This window comes from Perca flavescens, chromosome 2, assembly GCF_004354835.1.
Source record: "Perca flavescens isolate YP-PL-M2 chromosome 2, PFLA_1.0, whole genome shotgun sequence".
Taxonomy (NCBI): Eukaryota; Metazoa; Chordata; class Actinopteri; order Perciformes; family Percidae; genus Perca; species Perca flavescens.
In genome coordinates, this window is record NC_041332.1 from 16,718,385 (window position 1) to 16,746,321 (window position 27,937).

General features: G+C 43.7%; 1 protein-coding gene across 2 annotated transcripts; it reads left to right on the plus strand.

Moving 5' to 3' along the window:
* On the plus strand, window positions 1-27,937 carry mxi1 (max interactor 1, dimerization protein). Of its 2 annotated transcripts, none has more exons than XM_028602152.1 (6): window positions 1-408; window positions 2,896-2,998; window positions 8,922-8,951; window positions 25,243-25,357; window positions 26,536-26,734; window positions 27,650-27,937. In XM_028602152.1, the coding sequence occupies exons 1-6, from the start codon at window positions 180-182 to the stop codon at window positions 27,811-27,813; spliced, it is 840 nt and encodes a 279-aa protein (XP_028457953.1). In that variant the 5' UTR covers window positions 1-179; the 3' UTR covers window positions 27,814-27,937. The 2 variants fall into 2 exon arrangements, with proteins under 2 accessions (XP_028457953.1, XP_028457962.1); XM_028602161.1 differs by lacking the exon at window positions 1-408 and adding an exon at window positions 2,147-2,656 and having other exon boundaries at window positions 27,650-27,936.

Sequence of the window (27,937 nt, forward strand, 5' to 3'; positions counted from 1 at the left end):
CACCATCTACTGACATTGGCCACTGCTCCACATTAAAGACCCCGCATTCGTAAAAAAAAAAAAGAAAAGAAAAGAGGAACCATCTGACAACAAGAGCAGCATCCACTGGTAGCTGCCGCACTGTTATTTGCGCTCAGCACGTCGTCAGAACAGAAGCCACAGAAACTTAAGAGATAAAAATGGCCCAAAGTGAGATGCAAAGAGGAAGTTTGAAGAGCGAGGAGTTCTTTTTCGATTCCGAGGCGTCCCTCTTGGATCAACAAGATCTGGAGATGGCTAGTTGCCCTTTCAATGACGTCTTCAACTCCAAAGACTCCCACATGGAGCAGATCAACACTTTTCTGAAAAACGTACAAGTTTTGCTGGAGGCTGCTCGGTTTCTTGAGAGCACCGAGAGGAAGGACGGAAGTGAGTTTATATGTGCTGCGTTTGATCCTTGTCATTCCTCTGAATTTCAGGAAAACAAGACTTCATTGGCAATAGACTCAGACAAAAGGGCTGAGTTCATTCAACTAAGCACCACTGCCTGCTATAAGCACAGCCTGCACCAGACTAATATGAGAGATACCATTGCAATAATAGGAGAGTTTAAACAGATATGCTTTTATTGTTTTTTGGACTGTTTATCTGCATTATGGGGCACTACCGTGCATCACTTTTGCGCCTGCACAACTCTCAACCCAGGAATCTGTAATTTTTTCCCTAAAGCATAGATAAAGCAATAGGATATGATTGGTTTTATGTGGGTGTGCATGTAGACTACCACTCCGATATGATAAATCTGACCACATTGCAGCGCCTTCCAACTCAGTTTAGGATGATGTCATTGTGCCCCCGCAGACTCGATCGAAAAAAGCTCCAACTTTATAGATAAAACGCAAAGGATACAACTTAATGGTGAATATATATATATATATATATATATATATATATATATATATATATATATATATATATATATATATATATAATTGTCTCGACTTTCTTGTTTATAACTTAAGGAACGAACTCGATGGGTTGATTTTAATTGGCCTCTCAAATTGCTAAGACATCCTGGCCTATGTATAATTTAATGGCAGATCATTTGTAAAAAATGCAATATTAAAAACGAATTTTTATGAATTAATTATTAATGATGTCCTCGTTTCCTTTTTAACGAGTCATGATTCAAAGACATTGGAAAATAAGCTGGTTTTCTGTCGCTTTCTCGTGCGTCTGTCCGTTGAAGTCTGTTTTGTGAAGAAAAGCCGAGCATACGGGCTAATGCGTTGTAAGAGACCTTGTAATATAACCTATAATGTAACGTGGGAATTTTGCAGCGGCACAGCTCCACTGCTCTTCTTGATTGTTTGCTTCCTGCTATTTGAGGGCGTGCCGCACTGGTTTCCACATGGCGCAAAGCTGCTCTGCGGTTGGCCAGCGGCGAGCTCAACCCTCGACGCCTGTCAAATCCATCCGCCAATCAGACGTCCGGTCGGTAGCGACGTCATGTGTTGCTGGGCCTGGCTTCAGCCGAAAAGTACACCCCCATGGTCCTGGTGAATCATGGGATTTGTGGTTGTTGGGTTTTTTTTTTTTTTTTTGCAGAGGAGAAGAGACAATTGTGAAAAATGCGTGTGAGAGGAATAATTTACACAAAATGAGTATTCGTGTTTAGCCACTAACACATCAGACAACCACTTCAGTCGATCAATTAATAATTTATGGCCTAAATTAGTTAATATGATTTTTTTAGAATACAATTGTCAAACCGGTTACAGGTCTGAGGTGAATATTTAATTTGCTCATTATAATTTATTTTAACATTCTTTTTTCTTCATTGTCATCAATAGGAACAATAACCTAGATTGTGCCTTACCACAATAATAATCCCCACACTGACTTCAAATAATTTCTGTTGACCTGTAGACTGTAGCACTGTCCCACAGACATATACTCAGGAACTGACATCAATCTGACTTAAATCATAAGTTAATAACGGACGTTGTTTGACTTGGTAAATCGCAGTAAAGGCATGCTCAGTTGTGAAAATAATGAATAGTGTGCGTGTTTGAAAGTATTTTATAAATGCACCGAAATACTCCGTTTCCCAGAATGCATCGCGTTAGACCGTCCTATCCTCCGCTAGTTCCCCGCCTCTCAACTGTGCAGCATAGGTAAACAAACAGGAGAGAGGAGGAGAGGAAACGAGCAGCAGCAGGCACTTTGCTGGCTCTGGGCTACATCGGGGGAAATTTTATATTGTTTTTATCCGATTTTGTACAAATTTAATATCGTGTTTCCTAGACACTTTTTAATACTTTGGTACACTGGTTTTGACATTTTCTAACAAGGAAACCTGGCAAGGATTGGCTGTAGCTTGCCTGCTTGGAAAAACTGTTTCCCCCTCTCCTTTCGACAAAGGCTGCTGATGAGCCAGCGAAGACACTGTACAAGATAATAACACGACGTGTTTGAAGTATCACTCAGTGTAATAACAATAGATGTACTGTATTTAAAAGAGACCTGTCGCTGCTGCTGTTCGCGAAGCTAACGTTACCTGAAGAGAGCCTAGCTTACGTTAACGGCAGCCAGCCTCAGGAAAAAATGACGTCTGTTCAGCTAAATATCCAACGGTTATTGGAAGCTGCGGAATACCTAGAAAGGAGAGACAGAGGTAATTTCAAGCCTGGAAGCTGAGAAACGTATCAATAAACGGTGTCAACATCTGCTCTGTTGACTGCTTTTGAAATAGGTAGCCTAACGGTAACAATGAACACCAACATAGGAAGTGTGTCAGCAAATGTAATCACAACTGGTGTTCACGTCAGCCTAAAGGACTGTACATAGGTTCGATGAAAAAGTGTCACAAATCGTCCATAGCTAACTGTTAACCACACATTTTCTTCTCAACAGAGTGTGAACACGGATATGCTTCGACATTTCCATCAAGTCAGAACACAAACTACCAGAGGCAAAGGAAATTTCGAAATAAGAAGTTCAGTAGTAACCACAATAGGTAAGAAACTGCTCTCTTTCATGGTGTAAACATACACAATACATTGGCAGCACTTTTAACGCTGCATATATTTGCTTTTACTGATACATGTTCGTAATTTGTACATGCGATTCACTGGGAAGTGTTGCAGACCGCTTGTGGTCTGCTGCTAATGCGTTATCGCTACGTTTGGCCAACAAGCGAGCTGTCACCACAGGGTGAATAGTACAACATGTCCACGGTCCCAAAAAAAAAAAGTTTGCATGGATGTTTCTCAAACTTGTAGAAACGTATATGTATAGGTGGTGCACACATATGACCGCTGATTAGCTTGCTTGGGGGAGGAGGTAGCACCAACGGCTCTACCAGCTTTTCAGCAGCTGATTGTCAAAACGGGCTGCAGGTGTAGGGACCGTTGTAAAAGTGACTGCTTAAAACGAAAAAAAAGTCATTTGTAATATTGTGCACTCCTCTCACCCCTGGTTAAATAAACCCACAGGCTTTTGCTTTATTTCATATTGAGTTATTGTTTTTAGGTTTTGGTGGTAGTCTTGCTCATTTTCTCTTATGCATGATGAATTCTACACTGTGGGAGAGAGGGGTAGTTTTGCCTTCTGCCCTGAAGGGGAAGAACAGCTATTTATGGCTGGTGTTGCTTGCAGTCTTCCAAAGGTGAATGCGTGGAGCATTTTTTAGGACTAATTGATATTTAGGAAATCTGTACATTACTGTTCCACCTTTTATATACAACTATATATCCTATAAAGCAAAGCATGTTTGCACTATTCATTTTTTTCCTCCTTTTGTATGCACCATCAAGCATTCACAACATCAAGCTGGATGTGTTGTGGAGCATATGTTTAATAGTCTTCTCTATTGTGCAGCTGGATGTAACAGTGTTTGATAATCCCATCATCAGCTGCTACAAAGATGAAGGCCCTTGTCACGCACAGTGCTCTCACTCACTCATGACAGAAACTTGCATTTAGTACTAGAAGGAGCAGAGAATCTCCCTAAGTTAAGACCCATTGGTATCGTGTTTTTTTTGTTGGTGCTACTAGGCTGCTTACATTAATCTGTCCATTGACAGTCATACATCAAACGCAGCCCCCCTCTCTCTCTCTCTCTCTCTCTTTCTCTCTCTCTCTCTCTCTCTCTTTCTCTGAGCCTTTTAATATTAATGTAAGAGCGGGCCACAAACAGGAACTGCGCATTACTCATTATGAGCCCAGAGCGCTGCGTAGTTCTGCATGGCAACAGTCACGATCAGATATAGGTCTGAGGACGTTTTCATAAAGCTTCCAAAGAGTTGCTCCTAATAGGGGACTTCTTCTTCACAAATCACTCAGTGAGGTAGCATTTAACACCATGTCTCAGCTTCCTGTTGTGATGCAGTTTATTTCATTCCCACTGGAATCGCACACCTTGCAAACCAACAAAACTGCGTTATTTGTATACCCCTAGTGCTGTAAGGGTCACTGATGTCTGGTCATTAGTGCTCTACTTTATCCAACAGTCCTCTTTATGGCTTGCTATAGAAATAGGAGAAATCTTAATTAGTCAGTTGTTAGTTGTGAACCACCACTTCACAAGGTCAGATTACATTGTCCACAGAAGCCAGAGAGGTTCAAACAAAACATCTTCAACTTACATCTGCATCATCTTCTAAGTGTGCATTCTGAATGACAAAAAGAGATGACCAATGATGGGGTCTAAATGAGATCCTACACTACGTTATATAAATGATCCTATTCATTCCCCTCCTTTTGAAATCACTTTGGGGACATTCCAAAATTAATGTTAAATTGACTTCTTTGACATATGATAATATATTAATGATTAGAATGACTGTAATAGTTAATTCTAAACACAGTTTGCTGTCTGGCTCCAGCTATACAGTAGCTACCTTGTCAGTAGCGTGTTGAGGCTTAAAGCGATGGGCTTATCTGACTCTGTCCTCTCTTGCCTACCGTTTATAGCAAGGTTGCTTTATCTCATTGACCCACTCTGTGTGTGTGCAATATACATTACGCACAAGTATGCTGCAGTTGTGTGTGGCCTTGAGCCTGTTGTATTGTATTGTATTGTTGTTGAGCTCCAGTTACAGATATATCTGATTCAGGCAACAGGGAAAGCAGTTTGTGATGATATAAGCCAATGGGAAAGCAATCTGACTTATAATGATCTCTCTGAATGAGAGGCCATACTAAGATTCAGTTTTTGTGTCGCTTGATTGTGGGTGGCTTGGTTCCAGGGCCAGGGCTGGGCATTGAACTGCGATATGATATTAATGGCGTAGCGAAAGTGGTGGCGGTGCTGTGACGTTACACTTCCTCTGAGACAAGCAGGCACAACAGTGGTTTCTGTGCCCTGGTGACTGACTGACAGGCTGAGGTTGTAAGGCAAGGCAACTTTATTTCTACATCACCTTTCAGCAACAAGGCAGTTCAATTACATTCCTTTGCACTTAAGTTAGTTCTCCATTAGTTCAATGTTGACAACCGGGCATTCACCAAGTTTATTGTTAAAGGTCCCATGGCATGACAATTTGACTTTGAGGTTTTTTTAATATTAATATGCGTTCCCCCAGCCTGCCTATGGTCCCCCAGTGTCTAGAAATGGCGATAGGTGTAAACCGAGCCCTGGGTATCCTGCTCTGCCTTTGAGAAAATGAAAGCTCAGATGGACCGATCTGGAATCTCCTCCTTATGAGGTCATAAGGAGCAAGGTTACCTCCCCTTTCTCTGCTTTGCCCGCCCAGAAAATTTGGCCCACCAATGAGAGAGAGACACCAGGGCTTTCAAACCAAGGGGGTAAGCTTCGCTTCAGAACTCGAACCTCTTATGGCGCCATTTTGATGCTACAAAGCCATCACCTCCCGTTAGCATTCCACTGACTAGCATTCATTTTGACGTCACTTGACAGTGAATAACTTTACATCTGAAGCGTTTAAAGACTTACATTTGTCCATTGTTTATTTCTAAAGAAACACGACAATGTATAAAAGGCTCCATTACCTTGTATCTCACTTTATGGCTCTGTAGCAGACGTTTTTGTAAAAATAGGCTAACGATTGTGTCACATAGTAGAGGAATTACCGTATAGTACAGGATAAGCTTGCAGGCAGTTTCTACTTACATGAGCTGTTTAGTTTAATTACGAATGTTAACTAGCATTTTAGTTAGCAATAATTAGCCTGTGCCTACGTTATCTCCTTACATATACCTACACTCTCCGTCTCTGTAAGATTGGGAATGATTGAGATTTCTCTTGGCACAGCTACCAGAAGACTTACAACTTTCAGACACGTTGCTCACGTCACATCTACGTTGTCTCTCTCAGTTGGAGGCTGCGCAGTAAAGCTGGCCATCACCGGAAAAGTGCTTCTAATAGTCTTCACTGGTCTCCGTCCAGAGCAACGGGGTCTGTTGGTCCATTATATACTGTCTATGTTTCAAACAAGCAAAGTGGCAGTTGGTCAAGGCCAAGGTAATTTTTTTAATTTTGATAACTGTTTTGATTCACAATTAAGGTGGAAAATAATGGTTTTGTGTTTAATGCATTTTTGTGGATGTTGAAATGGATTTTAAAACATATAGTATCGAAAAAAGTATCGTTAAGGAACCGGCATCGAAACTGAGGTATCAAAATTGGCACCGGATCAAAAGATTTTGAACGATGCCCAGCCCTATCCAGGGCTGACCTAAGGCCTCTCTTATTTTCAGAGAAGCAGATGATGTTTGTGACATCAGTGTTGCCCTAAAATAAACTTCCATTTCTAAAGTTATTTATCTATGGGAAAATACTTGGGGTTTTCCCATAAGTTTCTTTATCACTGTCTGTATCATAACAATATTTTCAAACTTATTTTTTACCATCATTTGTATCTCTAATGGCACTTTGATAATTATACCATTTTCATCATTCTTAAAGTGTGATAATCAGCCAGAAAAAACTGACATAATTACACACTACACCAAATCAAATTGTGGTGAAATGCTCAGAGGTTGAAAAATATTACAAATCGTGATGAGGGTTTCCAAGCAACTGAGACAGTGCAAGTACGTTGACAGTATGATGACGCAAATTATGCAGTCTAAAGTATTCATTTTCTGGCAGCAAAACTTTTGCTCTGACTCACTGTTGCAGGAATCAGTGGACCATTATAAAGCGATTATAAATCACGTTAAAGCCTGAATTGAACACAAGACTGTGAATATTTATTTTACCTACAAAAAAAAACATTTTGGAACTGTGAGTCCATTTTTTTTGAGATGATATTTATGAGGGTAGTAGTAGCCAAACAGATTAAGCTGGTTTTATCAGTTTTGTGTTTTTTTATGTGTAAGTGGTTGGCTGATGCAGAGCACAGTCATGCATTGCTACTATAGGGTTGTAGAATATGAAACCTGTCAAGAGCACGCATGTGAGCACTTAAAGGTCCCATGACATGGTGCTCTTTGGATGCTTTTATATAGGTCTTAGTGGTCCCCTAATACTGTATCTGAAGTCTCTTTCCCAAAATTCAGCCTTGGTTCAGAATTATAGCCACTAGAGCCAGTCCCACAATGAGCTTTCCTTAGTATGTGCCATTTCTGTGTCTGTAGCTATTGAGGTGGAGAGAGGGGTGGCAAGGTGGAGGGTGGTGGTGTGGCCTTGACCAACTGCCGCTTTACTCGTATGAAAGCCATCATTTCTCTCTCTCATGGGTGGGCCAAATTCTCTGGGCGGGCAAAGCAGAGAAAGGGGAGGTAACCTTGCTCCTTATGACCTCATAAGGAGAAAGATTCCAGATTGGCCCATCTGAGCTTTCATTTTCTCAAAGGCAGAGCAGGATACCCAGGGCTCAGTTTACACCTATCACCATTTCTAGACACTGGGGGACCATAGACAGGCTGGAGGAACTCATATTAATGTTAAAGAAATTCATAAAGTGAAATTTTCATGCCATGGGACCTTTAAGGCTTAAGAAGTGGCTCGGGCCAGCTTATATGTGAGCCCTATGTTTTGCTGTGATAGCAGCCACTCAACCTGGCCATACACCTTGTCATGTTACATCACATACTGCTACAGTTGACCTAACATCCAGTCTTGCATACCCAACTACATGAAATGTAATGTATTAAAAAGAGAGACATACAGTGTTTTTTTATTGGTGTAAATAATTTAACTTGAAAAAATAATTTCCTCTGAGGCAGGGCCAGTTTTTACAGACTGAACCACAGCCTGGAACTGGTCCCTCTGTATATCCCTCTCTACCTCCTTCCTTTATCTCCTGTTTTCTCTGTATTTCCTGCTTCCATATTAACACGGCAGCAGTTTCGTCAGCTCAGTGTTAAAAGAAAAATAGATGAGGAAAGCATAATGCAGTATTGATAACCCACATATAGAGAAGAAGTGCTGTGTACATGACTCAGGAGAGGTTGAGTTCATCATCTCCCCCCTCTAAAACCTGCCCCCCTTGAGACGCGGTGGAGTGCAGTTTGTGGGGATGGGAACTTGGCCATTTAAGCATCAGGAGGAGAGCTTGTCTCCCTTCAGTATGTTGCCACACAAAGAGACTCTTAGGAACCAGCTGATTCACTTTACATTATTAACAGAGCACTGAACCCTGACTGCTGTGTGTGTGTGTGTGTGTGTGTGTGTGTGTGTGTGTGTGTGTGTGTGTGTGTGTGTGTGTGTGTGTGTGTGTGTGTGTGTGTGTGTGTGTGTGTGTGTGTGTGTGTGTGTGTGTGTGTGTGTGTGTGTGTGTGTGCGCTCGTCCTTCGTGTGAACTCTAGTCGCTGCAGTGTCTCACACGCACACACACACACACACACACACAGAGTCGTGCTGTGCATTATTGAGGAAGAGGCTGTATAATGCCACAGTGAATGCCTGGTTCACATTGACGTTTGTTGGTTTAAAGGCTTTATTTGACAACTTATGTTTTCTGTCTTTGCAGGTCCACACATAATGAGCTGGAGAAGAATAGGTGAGTTGGCATTACAATTTCAAAACATTTCACCTTTAAATCATAGAGCACAGCCTGCAGGCACATGCACACCCTGCCCTGACATGTTAACAAGTCCATTATGTCCTACTTTCATTTTGTCCCACAACGGGTTTTGCCCTTTTTCCAGAAAGCACTTTCTCCTCAACAGGTCCTTAAAACCAAAGGTAAGGGGTGACCCAGTTGTGTTCACTTACAACATTCCCTCCTCCCTGTTTTCCCCCTCTCGTGCACACACTCTTTGCACCTTTTTAAAGTTATGCAACAGTTTGGTTGCCAAGCTAAGGGCTTCAAATTACAGGGGCAGGCAAGGGTGCATGCAGGCAGAGCTGGAGCTTAAGTCAAAAGTTCAGCGCTTGTTTTGATGCAAAGATGGTTTTTGATTTGTATGTAGTATCGGCAACCGTGTCAGCGTAATAGCCGAACAAAATGTCATATCAGTAGCTTTCCAGCCTGATCAGTTTATCTCTGCATTTAAGATAGTATCTACAGTGAAAGAAATGTGGGGTATTCAGGAAGACCTCGGTTTGTGATGGTTTACCACACAGTCTGAAGAGAGCAAACACTGGTTTCTTAGAGGCCCTTATCAGATTGAGTTCACCACCAACATTAGGTGCTTGCTGGTGTTTATGCTCTGTGACTTTGCAGGCTTCAAGAGTCAAGCCGTTACGGGTTTTCTTCGACACCATAAATAAGAGAGGCTAAACTTGCAGGATTTATGGTATGTGGGAAAAAATAAAAGCTTGCCTTCCATTTCATTATCTCTGACGGTGTTGGTAGAATGAAAGGATGTGGGAGGCTGGATCCATTCAGTGTAATTACATATCACCTCGGCCTGTTTTTCTCGCCATTCTCCTCCCTGGCAGCCTCTTCTAAATGGATGGGAACATTGGAAGGAGAGGCGTCCAGTGAGTTAAATATAGACAAGAGTTGATGTGTCATCTTGGTGCTCATACGCAATGCCACACAAGGCCAGCCGGTCGGCTGACTGGCCTCGGCAGATTGCAGCACCCATGTGGGGTTGCATTTTTCCAGTGTTCCACCCACACAAATACATAAAAAAAAAAAAAAAATTGCCGGCTTAGATGTTTGTTCCTACAACACAGTGTGAAGGTCTGTTTTTGTCACTCCTTGCACATTCACGCAGCCAGGCACTTTGTAGTATGGCCTGTTCCTATGGCCATTTATGGGCAACAGTCATCTCTGCCAATCTGAGCAGACCAGTGTAAAGCATCTAGATGGCAGAACAGAAAGGATCACTGTTGGCTTGGTTCAGCACTGAATTATGGTTAATGCAGAGTTATGAACCATTGGAGAGATAATTTAATTGAGTGAAATGAAATTCTCTGCATACTAAAATTGATGTAGCATAATGTAAAGAGACTACAAAGGTGATTTGCCCACGCGTTTGTGTATTTGACAGCATAAGTGTTTTAATTCCCCTCATGAGTATAACGTCCATTGAAACTTGCATTCTCTCCCTCCTGCTTTTCCTGGCTCCACCTTGCAGGACTGTGCAGCCGTGCAGAGAGCTGCAGCAGAACAGAGTGAGCTGGGAACAGGCCATCCTGTACCACGCTACCAAATCCAGATACCGACACATTGTTTATAACACCGTAGGTGGGGGGTTGTTGCTTAGTAGTTGGAACAGAACAAGACAATTCAGATTTCCATTAGCAAAGAAAGAGGGTAAAAATTGAAATGGTAATCCATCTTTTTAGAAGCACACTTAAAGTCAGAATCGTTTATAATCCCCCTTGCCCTTTTTCCAGCAGTTAATCCAATTCCCTTTTAAGCACATGCCTCACTGTAAGCTATATGTATCAGGCATAGTTGTTAACCCAAGTGTGTCAGGCTTATAACATCATTCTACAACAGCAGCAGCTTTCGTTCCATCTCAGCAGACTTCCAAGTCGTGTAAATTGGAGGCAGCTCCTTGATGGGGCCCTTTTTTTCTCAACACTTATCAACCCTGCATATCTGCCGCCAGCGAGATGATTTGCCTTGCATGGCTACCACGGGTCCTGATAACCTCTGTGACAACTAGAGTTTTCGTGACAGCAGAGACCACAGGACGCGGATAAAGGGGACCAAAAGAGGGAGGGGAAAGCCACATTCCAGATGCTCACACTGTGCGGCGGCACCAGATAACGTTGTGGCTCTGCTGCTTTGATCATGTACCTCCTAACAGCCCTATTTCACTTCCTCATGTCACTACTAAATTACACTGCCTCAGTAAGGTTTAACAGTTAAAGGCTTGCATGCTTGCAAGGTTGCAGTCCACCGCTTTGATCTCACAGTTTTTCTCCTATTAGTCCTTTTTCCTTTTTTAAAAATTTTTTTTAATGTTGATAACATATTCTCCAGCTCAGTTTAGTTGTTGAACGAGCCTTGTTTGTTAAAGTGTTTTACAGAAAAACACCAAAGTATTCTGTGACCCAGGGTTTAATCTGTTGTCATTCAACCTGTTGCTTTTTCTTCCCTTTTGTATGATGACTCTGTTTATGGATAATCAATACACAGGCTTTTACTGGCTACAATAAATCCACAAGAACCGTCGGTTATCATTTACCCTCCTCCTCCACAGCGACTTATTCATTTTAATATTGTTTATCAAGGCCAGGCTTATAATACACACAGCAAATTATATTTCCCCCAGTAACCTGGCAGTGGAAGCAATATTAGCTCTTCTACTTGATTCTTTATGAGAGGAGTTGGGCAAACAGTGCGGGTTAAACACCTTTCAGTGTGTGCCTGTGGAATATTAAAAAGTCTCAGTCTTGCCCATTAGAGATGGGATTCGGTTGTCCTTGGGTGGTATGTAAGGAGCATCTGTGAGGCCTGTCCTCTCCAGACTGGTTTTGGCTCAGTGATATGTGAAATGGTAAATGAAGACAGTCACGCCTCATTTGTGTGTGTGTGTGTGTGTGTGTGTGTGTGTGTGTGTGTGTGTGTGTGTGTGTGTGTGTGTGTGTGTGTGTGTGTGTGTGTGTGTGTGTGTGTGTGTGTGTGTGTGTGTGTGTGTGTGTGTGTGTGTGTGTGTGTGTGTGTGTGTGTGTGTGTGTGTGTGTGAGATATCTGGATCTATGGTCAGATTTTTAAGCTTACTCCTCTTTTAACTTAACTTAAAATATCCTATTAAATGTTACCATTACAACTACAGGCCTTGTGATACAGTAGTTTTAGTAGTTAATGCACTACTGAAAATCATTCAATAGGTATCACATTTTTCAATTGGCACATACCTCCATTAGGATTGAAGCCCAATTCATGTATTTCCATTCCTTTTTACCAGTGGGCTATAAACTCAGTACTGTTGTTCCAGCCTTGGGCTTGGATGAGCAGTCAAACATGAATAAACCTGGGCTACATTTTCTCTGGCTGTGCTGATGCTCCATGAAGAAAGCCAAACTGCTTCACTAGTCTTTCTGTTGTCTTCCCAGTGAGTGCAGTCTATTCTCAGGCTCGGCTGCAGGGCCTAAAACTGGGACCATTTGTTCTGACCAACGTGATGACTTGTAAGCTTTTCTTGGCTCAGAAAAGCAGCTTAAGGGACTTGATCTTTGGTCTGGTGAGCCCAGCTAGAGTATGCACACGTGCTCGGGCACGCCCCCCCCCTCCTCTAACAGGCCACCCGTTGCTAGTCCTTAACAGCCAAGCTTGGCTTTGGCTTGGCTTTAGCTAACGACCAGGTCAGAGAACGAAGAAGTAATTGACAGGCTGATGGGATGAGCAGAGGGATAGGTCAAACACACCTTACTAAGGGATGCCTTGAGCAGCACGCAAGCCTGATCCACAGTCTCACTGTGTCAGTATGCACACAGTGGGCATTTCTGACCCGTAATTAACACAGTGACACATAAGCCAATATGACTAGTTAGTGTGGGACTAATCGTCACAAACAGTCAGATGGTGACAACTTGTGGCTGTGGCTCTAAGTCTGCCTCCCTGAGAACCAGTGTGGCAGGTGCCCAGTTGTACTGAGGAGGTCATATTCTGTCCTTGAAGTGAAGTTGGCTCATAAGATGGTGAAAGTACCTTGTTTAAACTGTGTACTTTGCATACCACTAAAGAACCTACTTCAGCCAAGAGCAGTTTTGTGGACATATCCCGGCATTCCCAATGGCTTGCTGTCAGACAGTGTAGAGTGTATGAGGTCACCATTGTTTAGCCTAACATCTTAAAAAGCCATTCCCCTCACAGATGTTCAGTAGACAGGTGTAAAGAAGGCCCCACACAGGGGATTGGATGTTGGCACTTGAAAGCTCACCCATCACTCCAGTCTTGTCTCGCTCTTCTGACCTTTTGACTCGTGTTATCTTGGCACCTTCTTGTTGTGCCCTTATTCGCAAAAGTGCATCTGCACAGCATTTCTGTGGAAGATAAGTGTAACCAAACGGAACAAGGCTGGATGGGCATGCAGGTTTAGTCAGCAGGCTCTCCGGGCTTGTTTGTATTTTAATGACTGAAATGGAAACATTTGTTTGTAGTAGTTCAAATTAATCAAGTTGAAATGAGGACTGTATGTTTGGGCTGTGCTGCAAAGTGTGCAGTTCCTCCCACATAATGTGCTGTTCAACCTGTTCCATTAACAGCATTGTGTCGGGCTTGTTGATAAGCCCACTTTAGGCCAAATGGATAAGTATGTTACATACTGTTCCTGAAAGAAATGCTCCTGTTTTCCTTCTTCCTTCTTGGAGCAGCTTGTCACGTTAGCAGCCAAGCTAATTTGATCTGTAACTTAAAGATTGAGAGCAAGAGCGAGAGAGAGAGAGAGAGAGAGACGAAGATAGAAAAAGGGGAAAATAGGATGCTTTCTGAAAACACAAGAGAGACTCAGTTATGCTAAATCTGACTACGGCTTCTATTTTTAGCCATACAACTGGGGAAAAAGGGGAAACACCACTGCCTTCTGACCAATCATAGAGGTTAGCTTGTCACCAATGAGAGGAAGAAGCAGTGAGAGAAGTCCCCACCCCTGACTCTCGTAACAGCCTCGCATCCTTTCTCATCATCAGTGCATACCCATTATTTGCTATTTCTGTGTTGAGAACTAACTCCAGTGGAGCGGCCTAGGTGCCAACGGGGTTAAGTGACTTAAGTGACAAGGAAAGTTAGTGAGTTCGACCTAGGTGAGTGAGAAAGTGAGTGTGTGCCTCCTTGTGTTTGGACACATGAATGTGTATTTGTGCATTAAAGGTTAATATAGAATGTTTGGATTACATTCCTAGCCCTGCCCTCTACTGGATGCATTAAAACACACCCACAGCTGTAAAGAGGATATGGTGTAACAGGGCAACCCCCTCCCATACACACATCCCCCCCCCACCCTCTCCCCTCCCTGCCCCCAGAGCAGCCAACATCTGGCTGGATCTCCCTGGCTTTACACCAGGCCCGTTTTCGGTGCCAGGCCATATTGGAGTTTTAATCCGAAGCCTCGGCCCTTACCCTTCGAATCACACAGGGCTAAAGGGCAAAGTGAGGGTTGTGGGTGGGTCAGTGACGTTGGCCAGCGTTGTGCAAAGTGGGATTCAGGAAGAGAGCAGTAAGAGTTCAGTCACATCATCCGTACATCCCGAAGACGTATGTATTGATGACATTGGTTATTTGACTTTTAGGCGGTGTGGTTCTTGTGCAGTGCACCTAAAGGCATGCCCTTTCCTCCATCTCTTTCCCCCTCTGTCCCACTAACTCCATCCTACTCACTCCTCCCTCTCTCTGACTCTGTTTCTATGGCCGTCTCCTTTTGTTAACTCCATCTCTTTGTCTCTCGCCTTCTTTCTTTTCTCTCCCTGTCTTCCGACCTTTGTCAGTGGAGCAGATTAAAAGGCAGTGTGCACGTGTGAACTAATCCGTGTGTTAGTGATGGGCTTCAGCCCCAGAGTCTCTTTGCCCCGGCGCACAGCTAGCGCTCTTACTCCCTCTCAACTCCAGTGAACGCTGCACGTGTGTGTGTGTGTACGTGTGTTTGAGCACGTGTTTATGTCTGTGGCTGTTGCTTAAAGAGGGCAAATTTCTACTCTATTCTTTCATGCTTTTCCTCTTTCCTTTCAAACTTTTTTGTTTTATCTCTCTCTCTCTCTCTCTCTCTCTCTCTCTCTCTCTCTCTCTCTCTCTCTCTCTCTCTCTGTTTCCACTTTATCCCAATCCGTCCGCCATCCCTCCTCTGCACTGTTGCTATGCATGGCGGATCCTGTTTGTGGCTTCAGCAGGTTTAGCGTGACAACAGCATTGGTCTGCCTAGTAATCAACTGCGTTGTGCTTTATTTACCACTTGGGATTGGTTGAGCAGGAGTGGGGTGGGTTCCTGCATGTCCAAATTGATTTTGGAAGTCCCGTTTGCATTTTATTGCCCCCAGTTTCCAGTGTGGTTTCAGCCCTGAATCCATATGCGTTTTTACAGTAAGCTTTACTGCCAATTGGAAAGACTCTCTCTCTCCTCCACACACACTGAATCTCTTTTTTGGGATTGAGGTCACAACTGCCTGAATGCTCAGAAATATCAAAGTCCCTTTCCCACCCACCCACATGCAGCAATGCATTTTCACCCCCTCTGCATTTCTTTCTTTCCCTGCCATCTAACCAGAATATGGGTCATCATCCAGCATAGTTCCAATGGAGCACCAAGACCAAAAATGGTTTAATTCCACTGACAAGAAAGCGGTTGCTGTGTGTGTGTGTGTGTGTGTGTGTGTGGGAGAGAGATGAGCATTCCCTTCATTCCTCAGCCCTGTTTGTCAAACTTGACAAATGTCTGTCAGTTTGGACCGTGTAGTAAAGCCCTCAGTGGATGATTGAATCGTTAGGACGTGGGCCACACGCTATCATAAACCGCCAGGAAGGCGGCACCCGGTTGAAAGCATTTTCTTTTTCTGAGGAGCATCCTGAAGAGTTGAGATGCTGGTGTCAAAGTATGTCTCTACCAATAGATGCAAAGTTCTTGTTTCTTGCTCATTTCATGTTCGCTGTCAGGTGAAAGATAAGGAAGTGGAGATAAACAGAACTTTTCTAACACTTACAGTTGAAGTAGCCTCATAGGCACTTAGCTGGTGTCACTGTCAAAACAAAGGACATACTATTAGTGGCTTAGTTCTCTTTTTAGTCCTGTGTCCCTTGTAGCTCGATGAGTAGAGCATAGCTCTTTGTCTTTTTAGGGTCAAGGGTTTAATTTCCACTGGTGTCACACATGCATAAAATATATATGCACTCGTGGCACTTTTGATGAATGTGCTCAGCACAAAGCATGCATGTCTTTCATGTGTTTTCTAGTAGCACATAATATTGGGCATTGATGTAAATGTTGTTTTGCCATTGGTAAACCCAGTGGAACTCCTAACAGACTGGCTCCCGTTTGTGCCCATGGCTAGTTTCTGGGCAGATTACACAGACAGAACACTCCCCTTCCTCCCCCACTCTGTATATATCTCACCCTATCTCGCTCTGACCCTCTGCATCCATCCCATCTGTCTGCGTTTCATAAAGGGGATGAGATCAAAAAAAAGAAAAGAAGAGAGCCTACAGTTGCTGTAGGGCTAAGATGGCTCTAATCTTGTGCGTGCATGTAGAAATGCAATGGACTGACTGACACATCGGCAGTGGACGGAACTTTCACCACACCAGCTTTGATGTGCAGCTTTCGTCTTTGCACATCTTTGCCTCAGTAGCAAGCATGTGGTTTAAAGTCCCAAAGGTCAGTCTTTAGGTCCCAGGTCAACAGTTAGTGGCGCAGCCCGATGCATTGTCCAGTGGGTATTAGTGACACTGCAACACGAGTTACACGCAGCATGCTGTACATGGGCTAATGCTAGAACCATCTGTCAACTCATAAATCATCAACACAAAATTTTCAGCATGAAGGGAACCCTAGAATAACGATTTCACCATCCTAATCCAGACCTATTCAACACAAAAGCTGGTCTCCATCTGCATTTGTCATTTCCTGAACCTCTCATTTATAGTTCAGATAATAAAGCTGTAATTGGCTAAAGCACATACGGCGGGCGCCAGTTTTGCAGCCAGGCTGTTGGCTCTTTGATGACTGTTCCAGCAGTCGAGCTAGTGAGTGGTAGTTTCCTCTATTTAAAAAAAAAAAAAAAAAAAACATTCAGTCAGGTGCCACTGTCTGTATGGGTAAACATGTGACCTTGGCTACAACCTGACAGCTGTCATGTGAGAGAGGGAGAATGACCTCGCCCCCCCCAATGAAAGAGAGAATGAGTAAAAAACATAGGGGGAATAAAAAACAGACAATCCTAGAAGAGGCATCTTTAGCAGAAAAAAAAACATCCTTTGTGTTAACTCAGCAATCCAGAACACAAAGGTGGTGAGCAAACACAGAGAACCGTTGTTTCCTGTTGTGTTGTGTGTGTGCTTTTTGTTGCATTATAAATGCTCATGTGTATGGGCTACAGTGCGTAGCATCCTGATCTAATAATTGCTCTCTATTTCACTATAGATTAAGCCAAATGCAAGGACTTTATTTCATTGTATTTCACTGCCAGGAAAACCAAATTAGCTGAAAAATGGTCCAGGTGTTGATACAAGATGCCAAATGTGCAATGAAAGAATTTGGTGCATTAATCCGCTACACCATCAGGAGTGTGATTATTTTTTTATTTTTTATTTTTTTTGTAATTTATTTTTTATAGCTGTGATGATCTGTCCTAAACAGTTTGAATGTGTTTTGTGTTTCCTACAGTCACAGCAAAGCACCATGGGGAAGAAACGTACGGGTTGCTTTGTGGGTTGAGTCCTGCTCCTCTCCATGTATATTGTATGTCACCATCTGCAGAGTATGGATCCCTGTGCCACATGTTGTTTCACTGTATACATGATTTGGGACAGGGAGGCTTACATGTGATTCGCCTTAGCAACTGGTCCAGACCATTTAAGCCACAGGCCTCTCACGCTTGCTATTTTTAACCGTGAAATAATGGATTTGGAATGTTTCGGGAAATAATGCTCAAATGCGTACAAAGAAAAACATTTGTGCCCACATTTTCTGTTTGATTTAATTGCCTTCCACCACATAGAGAGATCATTTGCCGTTGATTTGATGTAGTGCTCAACGGACATGGCTTAGTCTACTTTAAATGAGGCTTTGCATTACAAAATACTCTAATCACTCCAATCATCTTTGACATTGCTGTGAATCATGACTTGTGGCGGCTTTAAATGAGCCTCGACACTCGAAGGAGTAAGGCAGGAGAGGAACGATAGAACTCCCTTACAAAGTCCATTTTTTTTTCTATTTTTCTCCCGAAGGGTATAATGATGTCTTAATTTCATTTTGCATGTTAATTCAAGAGATTTACTCTACTGTAGATGACTAGACGGTCATTGGTGATGTGTAATTAGTGTAATAACTGGGTGAAGGGTTAAATATCCTCCCCCTCTGCACGTATTAGAAGTAGGTCAAATCGTTTGTGTGTGTGTGTGTGTGTGTGTGTGTGTGTGTGTGTGTGTGTGTGTGTGTGTGTGTGTGTGTGTGTGTGTGTGTGTGTGTGTGTGTGTGTGTGTGTGTGTGTGTGTGTGTGTGTGTGTGTGTGTGTGTGTGTGTGTGTGTGTGTGTGTGTGTGTGCGTGCGTGCGTGCGTGCGTGCGTTTGCGTGTGTGTGTTAAATTGGTTTGAGCTAGTGCTGGATTTGCCAAAGAGAAGTGTATTGACTGGTATATCGGCTGGATATCTGACCCTCCCCTTTTAAGAGCGCGTCCAGTAATTATGTCAGACATCTTGGATGGCCTGAAAAGTTATCCATTATTTATGTATTCACAAGTTTGGAATCTAGGACAGCCGTATTTTCTTTCTCTTCGTCGTCTGCACTTCGCCTACAGCGTTGGTTCCAGGAGGACTTTGAACGAAAAATAAGCAGAAAGTCTGGTTGCTTTGTCAGTGCCGTTTTGAGCTGTTTTTGGTTACTGAAAAGAAGAAAAAATGCAATTCTCTCCGTGCCACTCTTCAGGCCCAAGTCTTCTGTTATTGCCATTTATTTTATTCACAGACAAAGAACACTCACATGAATATGCATTTTCCGTTTTCTGCTCAGCCCCTTCCCCTCTCAGTACTCTGCCCACAGGAAACACCAGGCATCAGATTTGCAGAAATATCTGTCTGTTTAGCGGACAAGTTAAAGAAAAATAAAAATCAGGTAAGACTTTGAGTTTGTATAAGTAATGGAAAAAATACTGGATGGCTTGCTAATTGTATACATAGCCTTCAAATGTCTTCAAAGCAACAGGATGCACCTGAACAAGTACAATTATGTATCTGATAATGTAGTCCTTGAAAATAACCCCACTGCACAACAAAAGGGAAAGTTAGATGATGTATAAAAGGTATGAAAATGGAAAATACTTAGAAGATTCCGGTGTTACAAAGAAATCTGTGATCCTTCAGAACGTGTGCTTTGTAGTGCCGTCAACCTGCCGTAAATCATTTTGTGACTTTGCGGGGGAAAATCAGACCCGGGCTAAGGCTTTACAAAAAAACTATATAAAAATAGCGTTCTTTTCACTGTTAGTCTTATTTGCTGTTACAGGTCAGTTACATATAGTTACTTTAATAAAGCTAAAAACAATTCCCATCCTGTGTCCCTAATATTTATATCAGAGACTAGCAGTGCTTGCTTACATACTGAATGAATTCTATACACAAGGTGTTACAGTCTGGAGGCTTGTGTTTGAACAGTCAGCAGACCAAACTTTTGGAATGAGGCTCCTGCAGTCGAAATACAGGTGAAGATCCTGAGTTTCATAAAGCCCTAATACATGGTTTAACTCTGCAAAAGACAAGACCGTCTATGCTTTGGTATTTTAACAAGACATTTGCAACTGTTTACAATACCCTCACACTTCTCTCTTGCATTATCCCTCCAGAGTTATTGGAATATGTTCAAGACACTACTGCGCTGATTGCTCTTGTCATCTTGATGGAATTACGCCTTGTTGCTGCCATTACACGTGTTTCACGTCACACTGACACACATATAAAGGGCCATTTGTCTGGTACTAGTTTTTGACTACAGAGATATCAGATATCAGAATGTGTGTGTATTCGTTTAAACAGAGGTGTGTGTGTGTGTGTGTGTGTGTGTGTGTGTGTGTGTGTGTGTGTGTGTGTGTGTGTGTGTGTGTGTGTGTGTGTGTGTGTGTGTGTGTGTGCGCACATGCACTCTGTGTGCACGAGATGATACAAGGGCGAGTGAGGTTGAGTGTGGAGCTGTTGTTCGCTGTACTGACGAGTGATGTACATATGATGTGCGTAGGCTGTGTAAAAGCTGTGGTGGGCAGCTCTCCCATACCAACAGGGAGAGCTTCAAAGTGCTTCTTTAAAAATCACATTAGAGGCAGTTTGGACGCATTTCAAGTGAAACAGCTACAGCAAGAGGGAGAGCGGTACAGAAATGACTGTACAGTAGATTTAAATGTAAATGTTTCCCAGTGTTACTTTACCTTGGCGACTGAGCTGAAGCAAGGGACGAAGACTGAACGTAGTTGCATTTGGACGAAAAGGGCAGGTCCTGCACGTGATTCATGGCGAGCTGGGATGAGGAGGAAAGGTGTGGTGCAATGACCCGGGGCCGGCTGGCTGCTCGCTCACATGTCAAAGCCAGAAGGCAGAGCTGCCTGCCTGCGTACCCATCTGGGGCCCATCAGGAACACTAGCCACAGGAACACACACACAAGCATAAAAGAGACACACACACACACACACACACACACACACACACACACACGATACTGGTAGGGAAGGCCGGCTGTGTCTGTGGTGAGCCCGCAGGTCGTGCCTGTAGGATTTTGCACATTTTAATTCTCCCAATTTTGATGGGTGTGTAGTAGGGTATTTTTTTATTTATTTTTTATTTTTTAAAAGACATCTTTTGACTTGATCTCTTCTTGCTCCAATTGTATTGAATGCTTTAAAAATACTTGCAGTGTACCTGTTAAAATGCATGTTTAGCCCTTATTGCGAAATAATTTAATGTTTCTGAACCAAGCCACTATTAATTGAGAATTCATTGCGTAGGAGAAGTATGAAAATAGCAAGTGAAAACTAAACGCTCCCATCGATACAGCTCTTTTATAAACGCTCTTACAAGCTGCTGTGAGTTCCAGGTAACTCTCGTGAACTCGACTCGAGTCCACAGAAGCTCACCTCACTACCAGAGAGAGCGTGGGATTTCAGAAGCAGCTGTTTGCTAAGGTATACCTGCAAGGCAGCAAAAAACTAAACAAAATAAAAAATGTAACATGCTATTTTATTCGCTTAGATTCCCAGGAATCACACACGGCTGAATACAAGGAAAAAGGAGGTCTTTCTGCCTGTGTTGTCTTATTGTCAGCGAGGGATTTGATATCCCTGCTGTGCGTGACAGTTTGGAACACAGGTCCTGGTAGCAACTGGCCACGTGTTATATAATCTGCCACAGATGAAGAGTTCCCCATTCAGGCAACTTACAGCTCACTGTGCCATTCATTAGACACTGGAAATACAACAGCAGAGCATTAGTCTTCACTACTACTCTGCATTACATATATTTTAGTTTATGTTCTATTTATGTTCTCCTTTGTCACTTTGTTGATCTTTTCCACCATGTCTGTTGCCATACAGATCCTGTCATTTATTGTGCAGTAGTTATGGCTTTTGATTTTTTGTTGTTTTGCGTTGGTTGCTTATTTTGAGTCGTTGAAGGTGGGATATTTCCCATTCAGTATCTTTGTATGTCAACTTGACACTTCATAATAATTGCATCTATGATTTTTGTTATCCAAATAATTTTATAATGGAGCGTAACATAGCTAACTAATAGCACAGCACAATTGCCATCAGGCATGCTTTTTACTCTCCTTAACATGCTATTGCCAGGGAGCAATGCTGTCAGGAGAGCAGTTTAAACCCTAATAAAAGCCATGCCACATTAACAGCAACCTACTGACACTGTCATCCTGTGATGTCACATCCTTTAATTTAGTTTCCCCAATCCCCAGCTGAGGACATGAAGTTATGGGGCTGCACAGTAAACCCATCACTGTTTATGTAACTAGCACCAGTCTTTTCTAAGAACTCCGGGAAACAGTAGGCCATGTTGCTGGTTGCCCGTGTTACGTGGCTACAAGAGGGCAGAGGAAGGAGAGATTCTGGCTGCAGCACGCAGGTATTTATGGTCACAAGCCGCCACTCATATCGTAAGCCACAAATGGCTTAAACTCTTTGGCTGTGGGTCTACACGATAAAAACAACCCTTTTCAGGGATTAGGGAGCTGTCTTGGGGGCACCACCAATAGCTAGTAGCTTATGACCTTTAACCCCTTAGTGAGACAGTTAGAGATAGTGCTGGTGGTGCAGACTACCGTGATAAACCGGTCTCTGCCATTATCTTTAGTTGCCTGTCACTCTGAGGACATAGCCATTTTTCTCCCAGAATGATATCTAAAAGTTCCAGTAGTTTGACTTCCCATTACCAAGCGGCGCAGTGTGATGGCAATGCATTACACACATTAGTACACAGTCACACACTGTTCCTCCGTCACTCCCTCTTATGCTTTTTGGGGCTTCTTTGCCTCCTGTCGTTATCAGAGACCTTCACAGCAGAGCACATCATGCGCCCAGAGATTAGGACAAATGTCACGCAGACGTCTCACATGTCTGTCTTTCAATATGAGGCACAGGGAGGGTGTTTGAATGCTGCCAACCAGTAGCATGCATCGCTGTGAGAGGCGATCACACGGCACATGAGGTAGCTGTGAAAAGGACAGAACCAAGACTCAAAAGTGCTGAAAGAGAGGACAGCGTGGCAGACTCCTCCTCCTCCTCCTCCTCCTCCTCCTCCTCCTCCTCCTCCTCCTCGTATGGGTGCGAATGGGTGTTTGTAGTTTAAGACTCAGCAAAAAGTGGTGATTCAGCAGCCCAAGAAGTGATGCCTCACACCACACTCACTAATAGAAGTCTTAGCACTAAAAACCATGATGTGATATTTCGGTCATAGCCAGGGCTAGATGTGTGGTGATCCTCTGCGGTGCCTGTGCGGTCGGCTTACCTCCTGCTTCCTCTGTACATTTATCATGTCAGTTGGGTCAGGGAGAGGGGAGGGTGGAAGGACAGGAGTGGTTGTAAGTGGGGGTTATCTGAGGTTGTCTGCTAAGATTGTTGTTTTAATCTCGATGGTAGTGGAGGAGAAGATTGTGGTCTCTGGTGTCTGGAGTTTGCTAACTCGACACCCGACAGGTCAGACAGACAGGCCCACACATGACCAGTGTGTCCCGCGTTGCCCTCAAAACCTTTCTTTATCGAGCCCTTGTGCGTGGGCAGATGTTTGTATTTGTGACTAAGGAAAAAGTAAGAACGTAATCGATGTCCCAACAGTGGACACAGTGTACTTTTTAGGGTTACAAATGGGACGTTCACGAGCAAACGTGTTTGTTTTCCCATGTAACGTGAAATTATATTTGTGACAGCTCTTCAGCTACAGCTGCACAATAAATGATTTATTGGCCTATCAGCAGTGTTGAAACATTCCATGTACATGGCCTACTTAATTTAGAAATGGTTATATAGCAAACAGCAAATTGCAGTGAAATGCCTTGTTTTCAAACGATCACGTAAAAATCGTGATTACAGTGTTAAACAAAATGGTCAGAATTGGAATTAGTGAGACAGGTATTCTGCTGTGTTGTCCGGAGCTGTGTGTATCCCCCCCAGGCTACCGTGAAAGAGTAGAAAGTGATTAATTGCCAGCTTGTGTGTGTGTGTGTGTGTGTGTGTGTGTGTGTGTGTGTGTGTGTGTGTGTGTGTGTGTGTGTGTGTGTGTGTGTGTGTGTGTGTGTGTGTGTGTGTGTGTGTGTGTGTGTGTGTGTGTGTGTGCGCGCGTGTGTGTGTAAACACAGATAGACATCTACAGATAAGGAGCAAAGGTTGTCTCTGCTCTCTCCTATGTATAGAACTGATTACACCGACAGATGACCTGAGCCTCCCAGGCTGAAAACTTGTGTGTACATGTCTTGTGACTTCCAAACTTTCAGCGCTACAGACGGAATCAGGGCACCTCCTCTTTCACTCCCCAGACATGCAGCACTTGTTCACATAGTTTAAGCACACGCTCACGCATACTGTACTGGTGCAATGGCTAGCTCTCCTCTCGTGTTTTTATCAGCACCATCCATGCATAGCTGAACCTCCCATTTTCTCTCACACACACACACACACACACACACACACACACACACACACACACACACCCCAATATGCACACAGACAGATATACTGTCAGCCAGCACACATTTTTCCACCAGTCCTAAAGCAGTAGAGCACAGCAGAGAGTAGTCTAGCCCAGTGTCATCAGTGCAGTGAATTTCTGCTCTGGTTCCCTGGGCTTTTCTTCTTTTGGGCTCCCCCAGAGATTGTTCCTGAGGTCCTGGGTAGCTCCACTGAGTCCACTGACTCCTTAATGTCTCTCCACTTTTCTCCTTCAGGCTAGGTAAAAGGGTAGCTCCTGCTAATGGAGCGCTGATTGTGTTACAGCCACAATTATCACTCCTTTACCTCTCAACCCGGACCCATTAGCAGGATAGATAGTAACCCTGGCCTGTCTGCAGTCACGGAATAAGGGACTGTCCGGATGATGGAGCGTACGGGCCGAGCAGTGTCCAGGAAATGCCATTACACCCCCCCTCCCTCCTTCCTCTCAGCTAAAACTTCTTGTTTGTAATGTAAGCGAGAAGGGGTAACTAAAGCTGGGTGCAAGAAGTACCTGCAAGAGGATAATATATTGTCTCGAGGCTTACAGGAGACGTGAATCCTATGAAACCTGCTGTGTTGTTGAACTATAAGCTGGGGATTTACAATGCGTGCGCCAGGTCTGCAGCTGGTGGATTCTCACAAAATAAGAATACATTGTGTCTTAATGAGCCTGCCTGTATCCCAAGACGACAGAATACTGCTTGCATTTTGGTGCTGAAGTGCTGATCTTTTAAAAGGGAAAAATCCACCCTCAGATGCTCAGTACCAGCTAACAATGAGATGCGTTTATAAGGCGTGGGTGTAAAGTAATGTGAATAGCTTGACATCTGTGTTTAACAAGTTGTCTGTACATGAGAAAATAGAAAATACCCCAGAATAACATACAGGACAGCTGGTCCAAACAGTGTTTTGTGTGAACTTTCCCTTCTGACTTTTGATACAAGGTTGCAATTCCCAGGTTCTATTGAGCAAGACCTTTAACTACCAGCATGTATCTAATCATTCTGTTCCTCTCTCTGTTTCTGTCTCTCCTTTGCAGACGAGCTCACCTGCGGCTGTGTCTCGAGAGGTTGAAGGCCCTCATACCCCTGGGACCCGACTGCAACCGCCACACCACCCTGGGCCTGCTCAACAAAGCCAAAGCACACATAAAGGTATAGGATAACCAGAGCTAAAGAAACCTACATATGTATATATATATATATATATAAAAAGAAAAAGTAGAATTTTAAGTCAGCAAAATAGAAAGATCAGAGGTGGCAATAAAAATATGATGATGACGCACACATGGAAGTATGCTGCTACAAAACTGAGCTAAGAGAAAACCAGATAAAAAAAATTGACTCATGCATACAAACTTCAGCCGAAATGTAACCAGTATTCAGCTGGTCACTAGTGATAATTTCCCTGCCTGAGCATATAACACGTTAAGACATCCTGCTTCACGCTTTTCCATCCACTTAAAAAAAGAGGCATGTGACTGCCTGAGATTGAGCAGTCTGCATGGGAAAAAGCCTGGCATTGCGTGCATTCACGTAACAGAGAGGCGAAACATAAAGCCCGTATTGTTGCTGTGGGCTCCCTCCCACACACACACACACACACACACACACACACACACACACTACACTGCCGTCACCACTCTGCACTTCTGCTGCTGTCAACTTGAGTCTCTCCATCGCTTATTGATGGCCTATTGTTTTGGTCCGTCGCCGGGAGTCGCGCTCGTCACCGTTGGCGACCGTGACACAAGGCTACATGGTTAGAAGCGCAAACACGGCTGTATCAGTCCCTGCCACGGCCCTCGCTTATATTGTAATGGCACAGGGCGTAAACGGAGGCAGAGAGTAAAAGAGGTGACGCGGTGTAAACAAGGCAGGTGAGGGAAATCATGTAGGAGGTTGAGAGCAGGCGGGAGGAAACGCGACAAGTTTAGTGGCTGAATGCTAAAACAGGTGCTGTTTGTTTGCTTTGTGCTGCGTTTGATTCTGACAGACTTTTAGCATGAAAGGAGTTTCCTTACCGACTAACAACATCGACGTATCTCTTCAGTGTCTCAGCACTGCTGCAGCTTAAGTTGATCTTCCAGCTTTCCATCTCTCACTCTTTTCTCCTCTGTATTTCTTCGCCGTGTTGCTCTCAGTCTCTCAATCAATCCCTGCAGCCCGCCTTACTATTGTGTCTCACCTTTTTTTCCTCAACGTCATTTTTATCCGGCTATCATCTCCTCTTCAACACGCACGCTTTTATCTATACATTCTCGTCTCGCCCTGGTCCCTGGTACACATAGTTAACCTTCTCTGTGTCCCCCCCTTCTCTTTCTCCTGACCAGAAACTTGAAGAGGCAGACAGGAAGAGCCAGTACCAGCTGGAGTCTCTGGAGCGAGAGCAGAGGCACCTCCAGCGTCAGCTGGAGCTGCTGAGGGGAGGCAGCGGCGCTGCAGCCCAGAGCAGTCCAGGGGAGGGGGAGAGGATACGCATGGACAGCGTGGGCTCCACCCTCTGCTCCAACCGTTCTGACTCTGACCAAGGTTAGTGAGGCCGCACTCTTTTTAAAAAGAAAAAAAAACCCAGGATTTTAATTCAGCGACTACAAAGCCACCAAGCTGCTCTCGGCCTAATGTTACCACACTGAGGTTGTACCCTTTTGAGTCCCTCTGGGACTGTATGTGAAGTGAGGCGTTGCTGAAAAGAATCAACACAAATTTCCTGGGTAGTGGTTTAAAATGCAAACACTTCCTGAAAGGTTTAAACATACCTGCAAACTAGTCGCTCTTTCGGCTGAAAATCGCCGTTTTTAATGGGAAAATGGGGGGGGTCCGAGACCCAGTGCTAATATGGCACCGGTGCCTTAACGACCGTTATAATCTAATAATGCCTGCGCTTCCCTCTGATGCTCAACCTAAACATCGCCGCATGTCACGCTAGTAAACACTACAGTTGGCAGCAGGTAACGTTAGCCTACCGTTACCTACCAGTCAGAAATATATATATATATATAGGGGACACATTTTACATACATTTTATATATATATATATATATATATATATATATATATATATATAAAATGTGTCCCCTTTTTCAGCCCTTCTGAGTTTGCAGGTATGTTTAAAAGTAAACCTTGATTAGTTGAAGTAACCGACATCCAAAGGAAATCCTTCATTAGTTTTTGTCGTTCCATCCTGGTTCAGCCAAGTGAAACCACTTTTCATTGGATCCATATTTACTCACATGGACCACTGCCATATAGTGATATAAAGCGTTTGATGATAAGATAACACATTGTGTAAGCACGTTCCATTCATTGTTGGTTTTGGTCTTATTGTATTTGTTGACTCTCGAAAAATACAAAATACGGCCAGCCTTTATCCTTAAAGCAACCCCGTTATCCTGCCGCTAATGTACTTTTTTTTTTTTTTCCGTTTCTCTCCATCCTCGGCTGCAGAGGAGATCGAGGTGGACGTGGAAAGCACGGAGTTCTCCCATGGAGAGCTGGACAGTGTGAGCACAGCCAGCACCAGCGACCTGGACGACCACAGCAGCTTGCAGAGCATGGCCAGCGACGAGGGCTACTCCTCCTGCAGTGTCAAACTTGCCTTCTCCTCCTAGAGCCCCACACCACTACCGCCACCACCACCTCCCAGCCAAACCCGCCTGCCCTCCCATGCGTCTATCCAACCAGCCATGCCTACGTACGTACACCCAGTCGCCTCCGACGACGGCCACGCCCCCC

What these genes read in the sequence shown, in the direction of transcription:
- mxi1 (XM_028602152.1), top strand. Translation starts at nt 180, where the DNA reads ATGGCCCAAAGTGAGATGCAAAGAGGAAGTTTGAAGAGCGAGGAGTTC. An exon ending in CACCGAGAGGAAGGACGGAA is followed by an intron (nt 409 to 2,895) that starts GTGAGTTTATAT and finishes TCTTCTCAACAG; the next exon opens with AGTGTGAACACGGATATGCT. An exon ending in TTCAGTAGTAACCACAATAG is followed by an intron (nt 2,999 to 8,921) that starts GTAAGAAACTGC and finishes CTGTCTTTGCAG; the next exon opens with GTCCACACATAATGAGCTGG.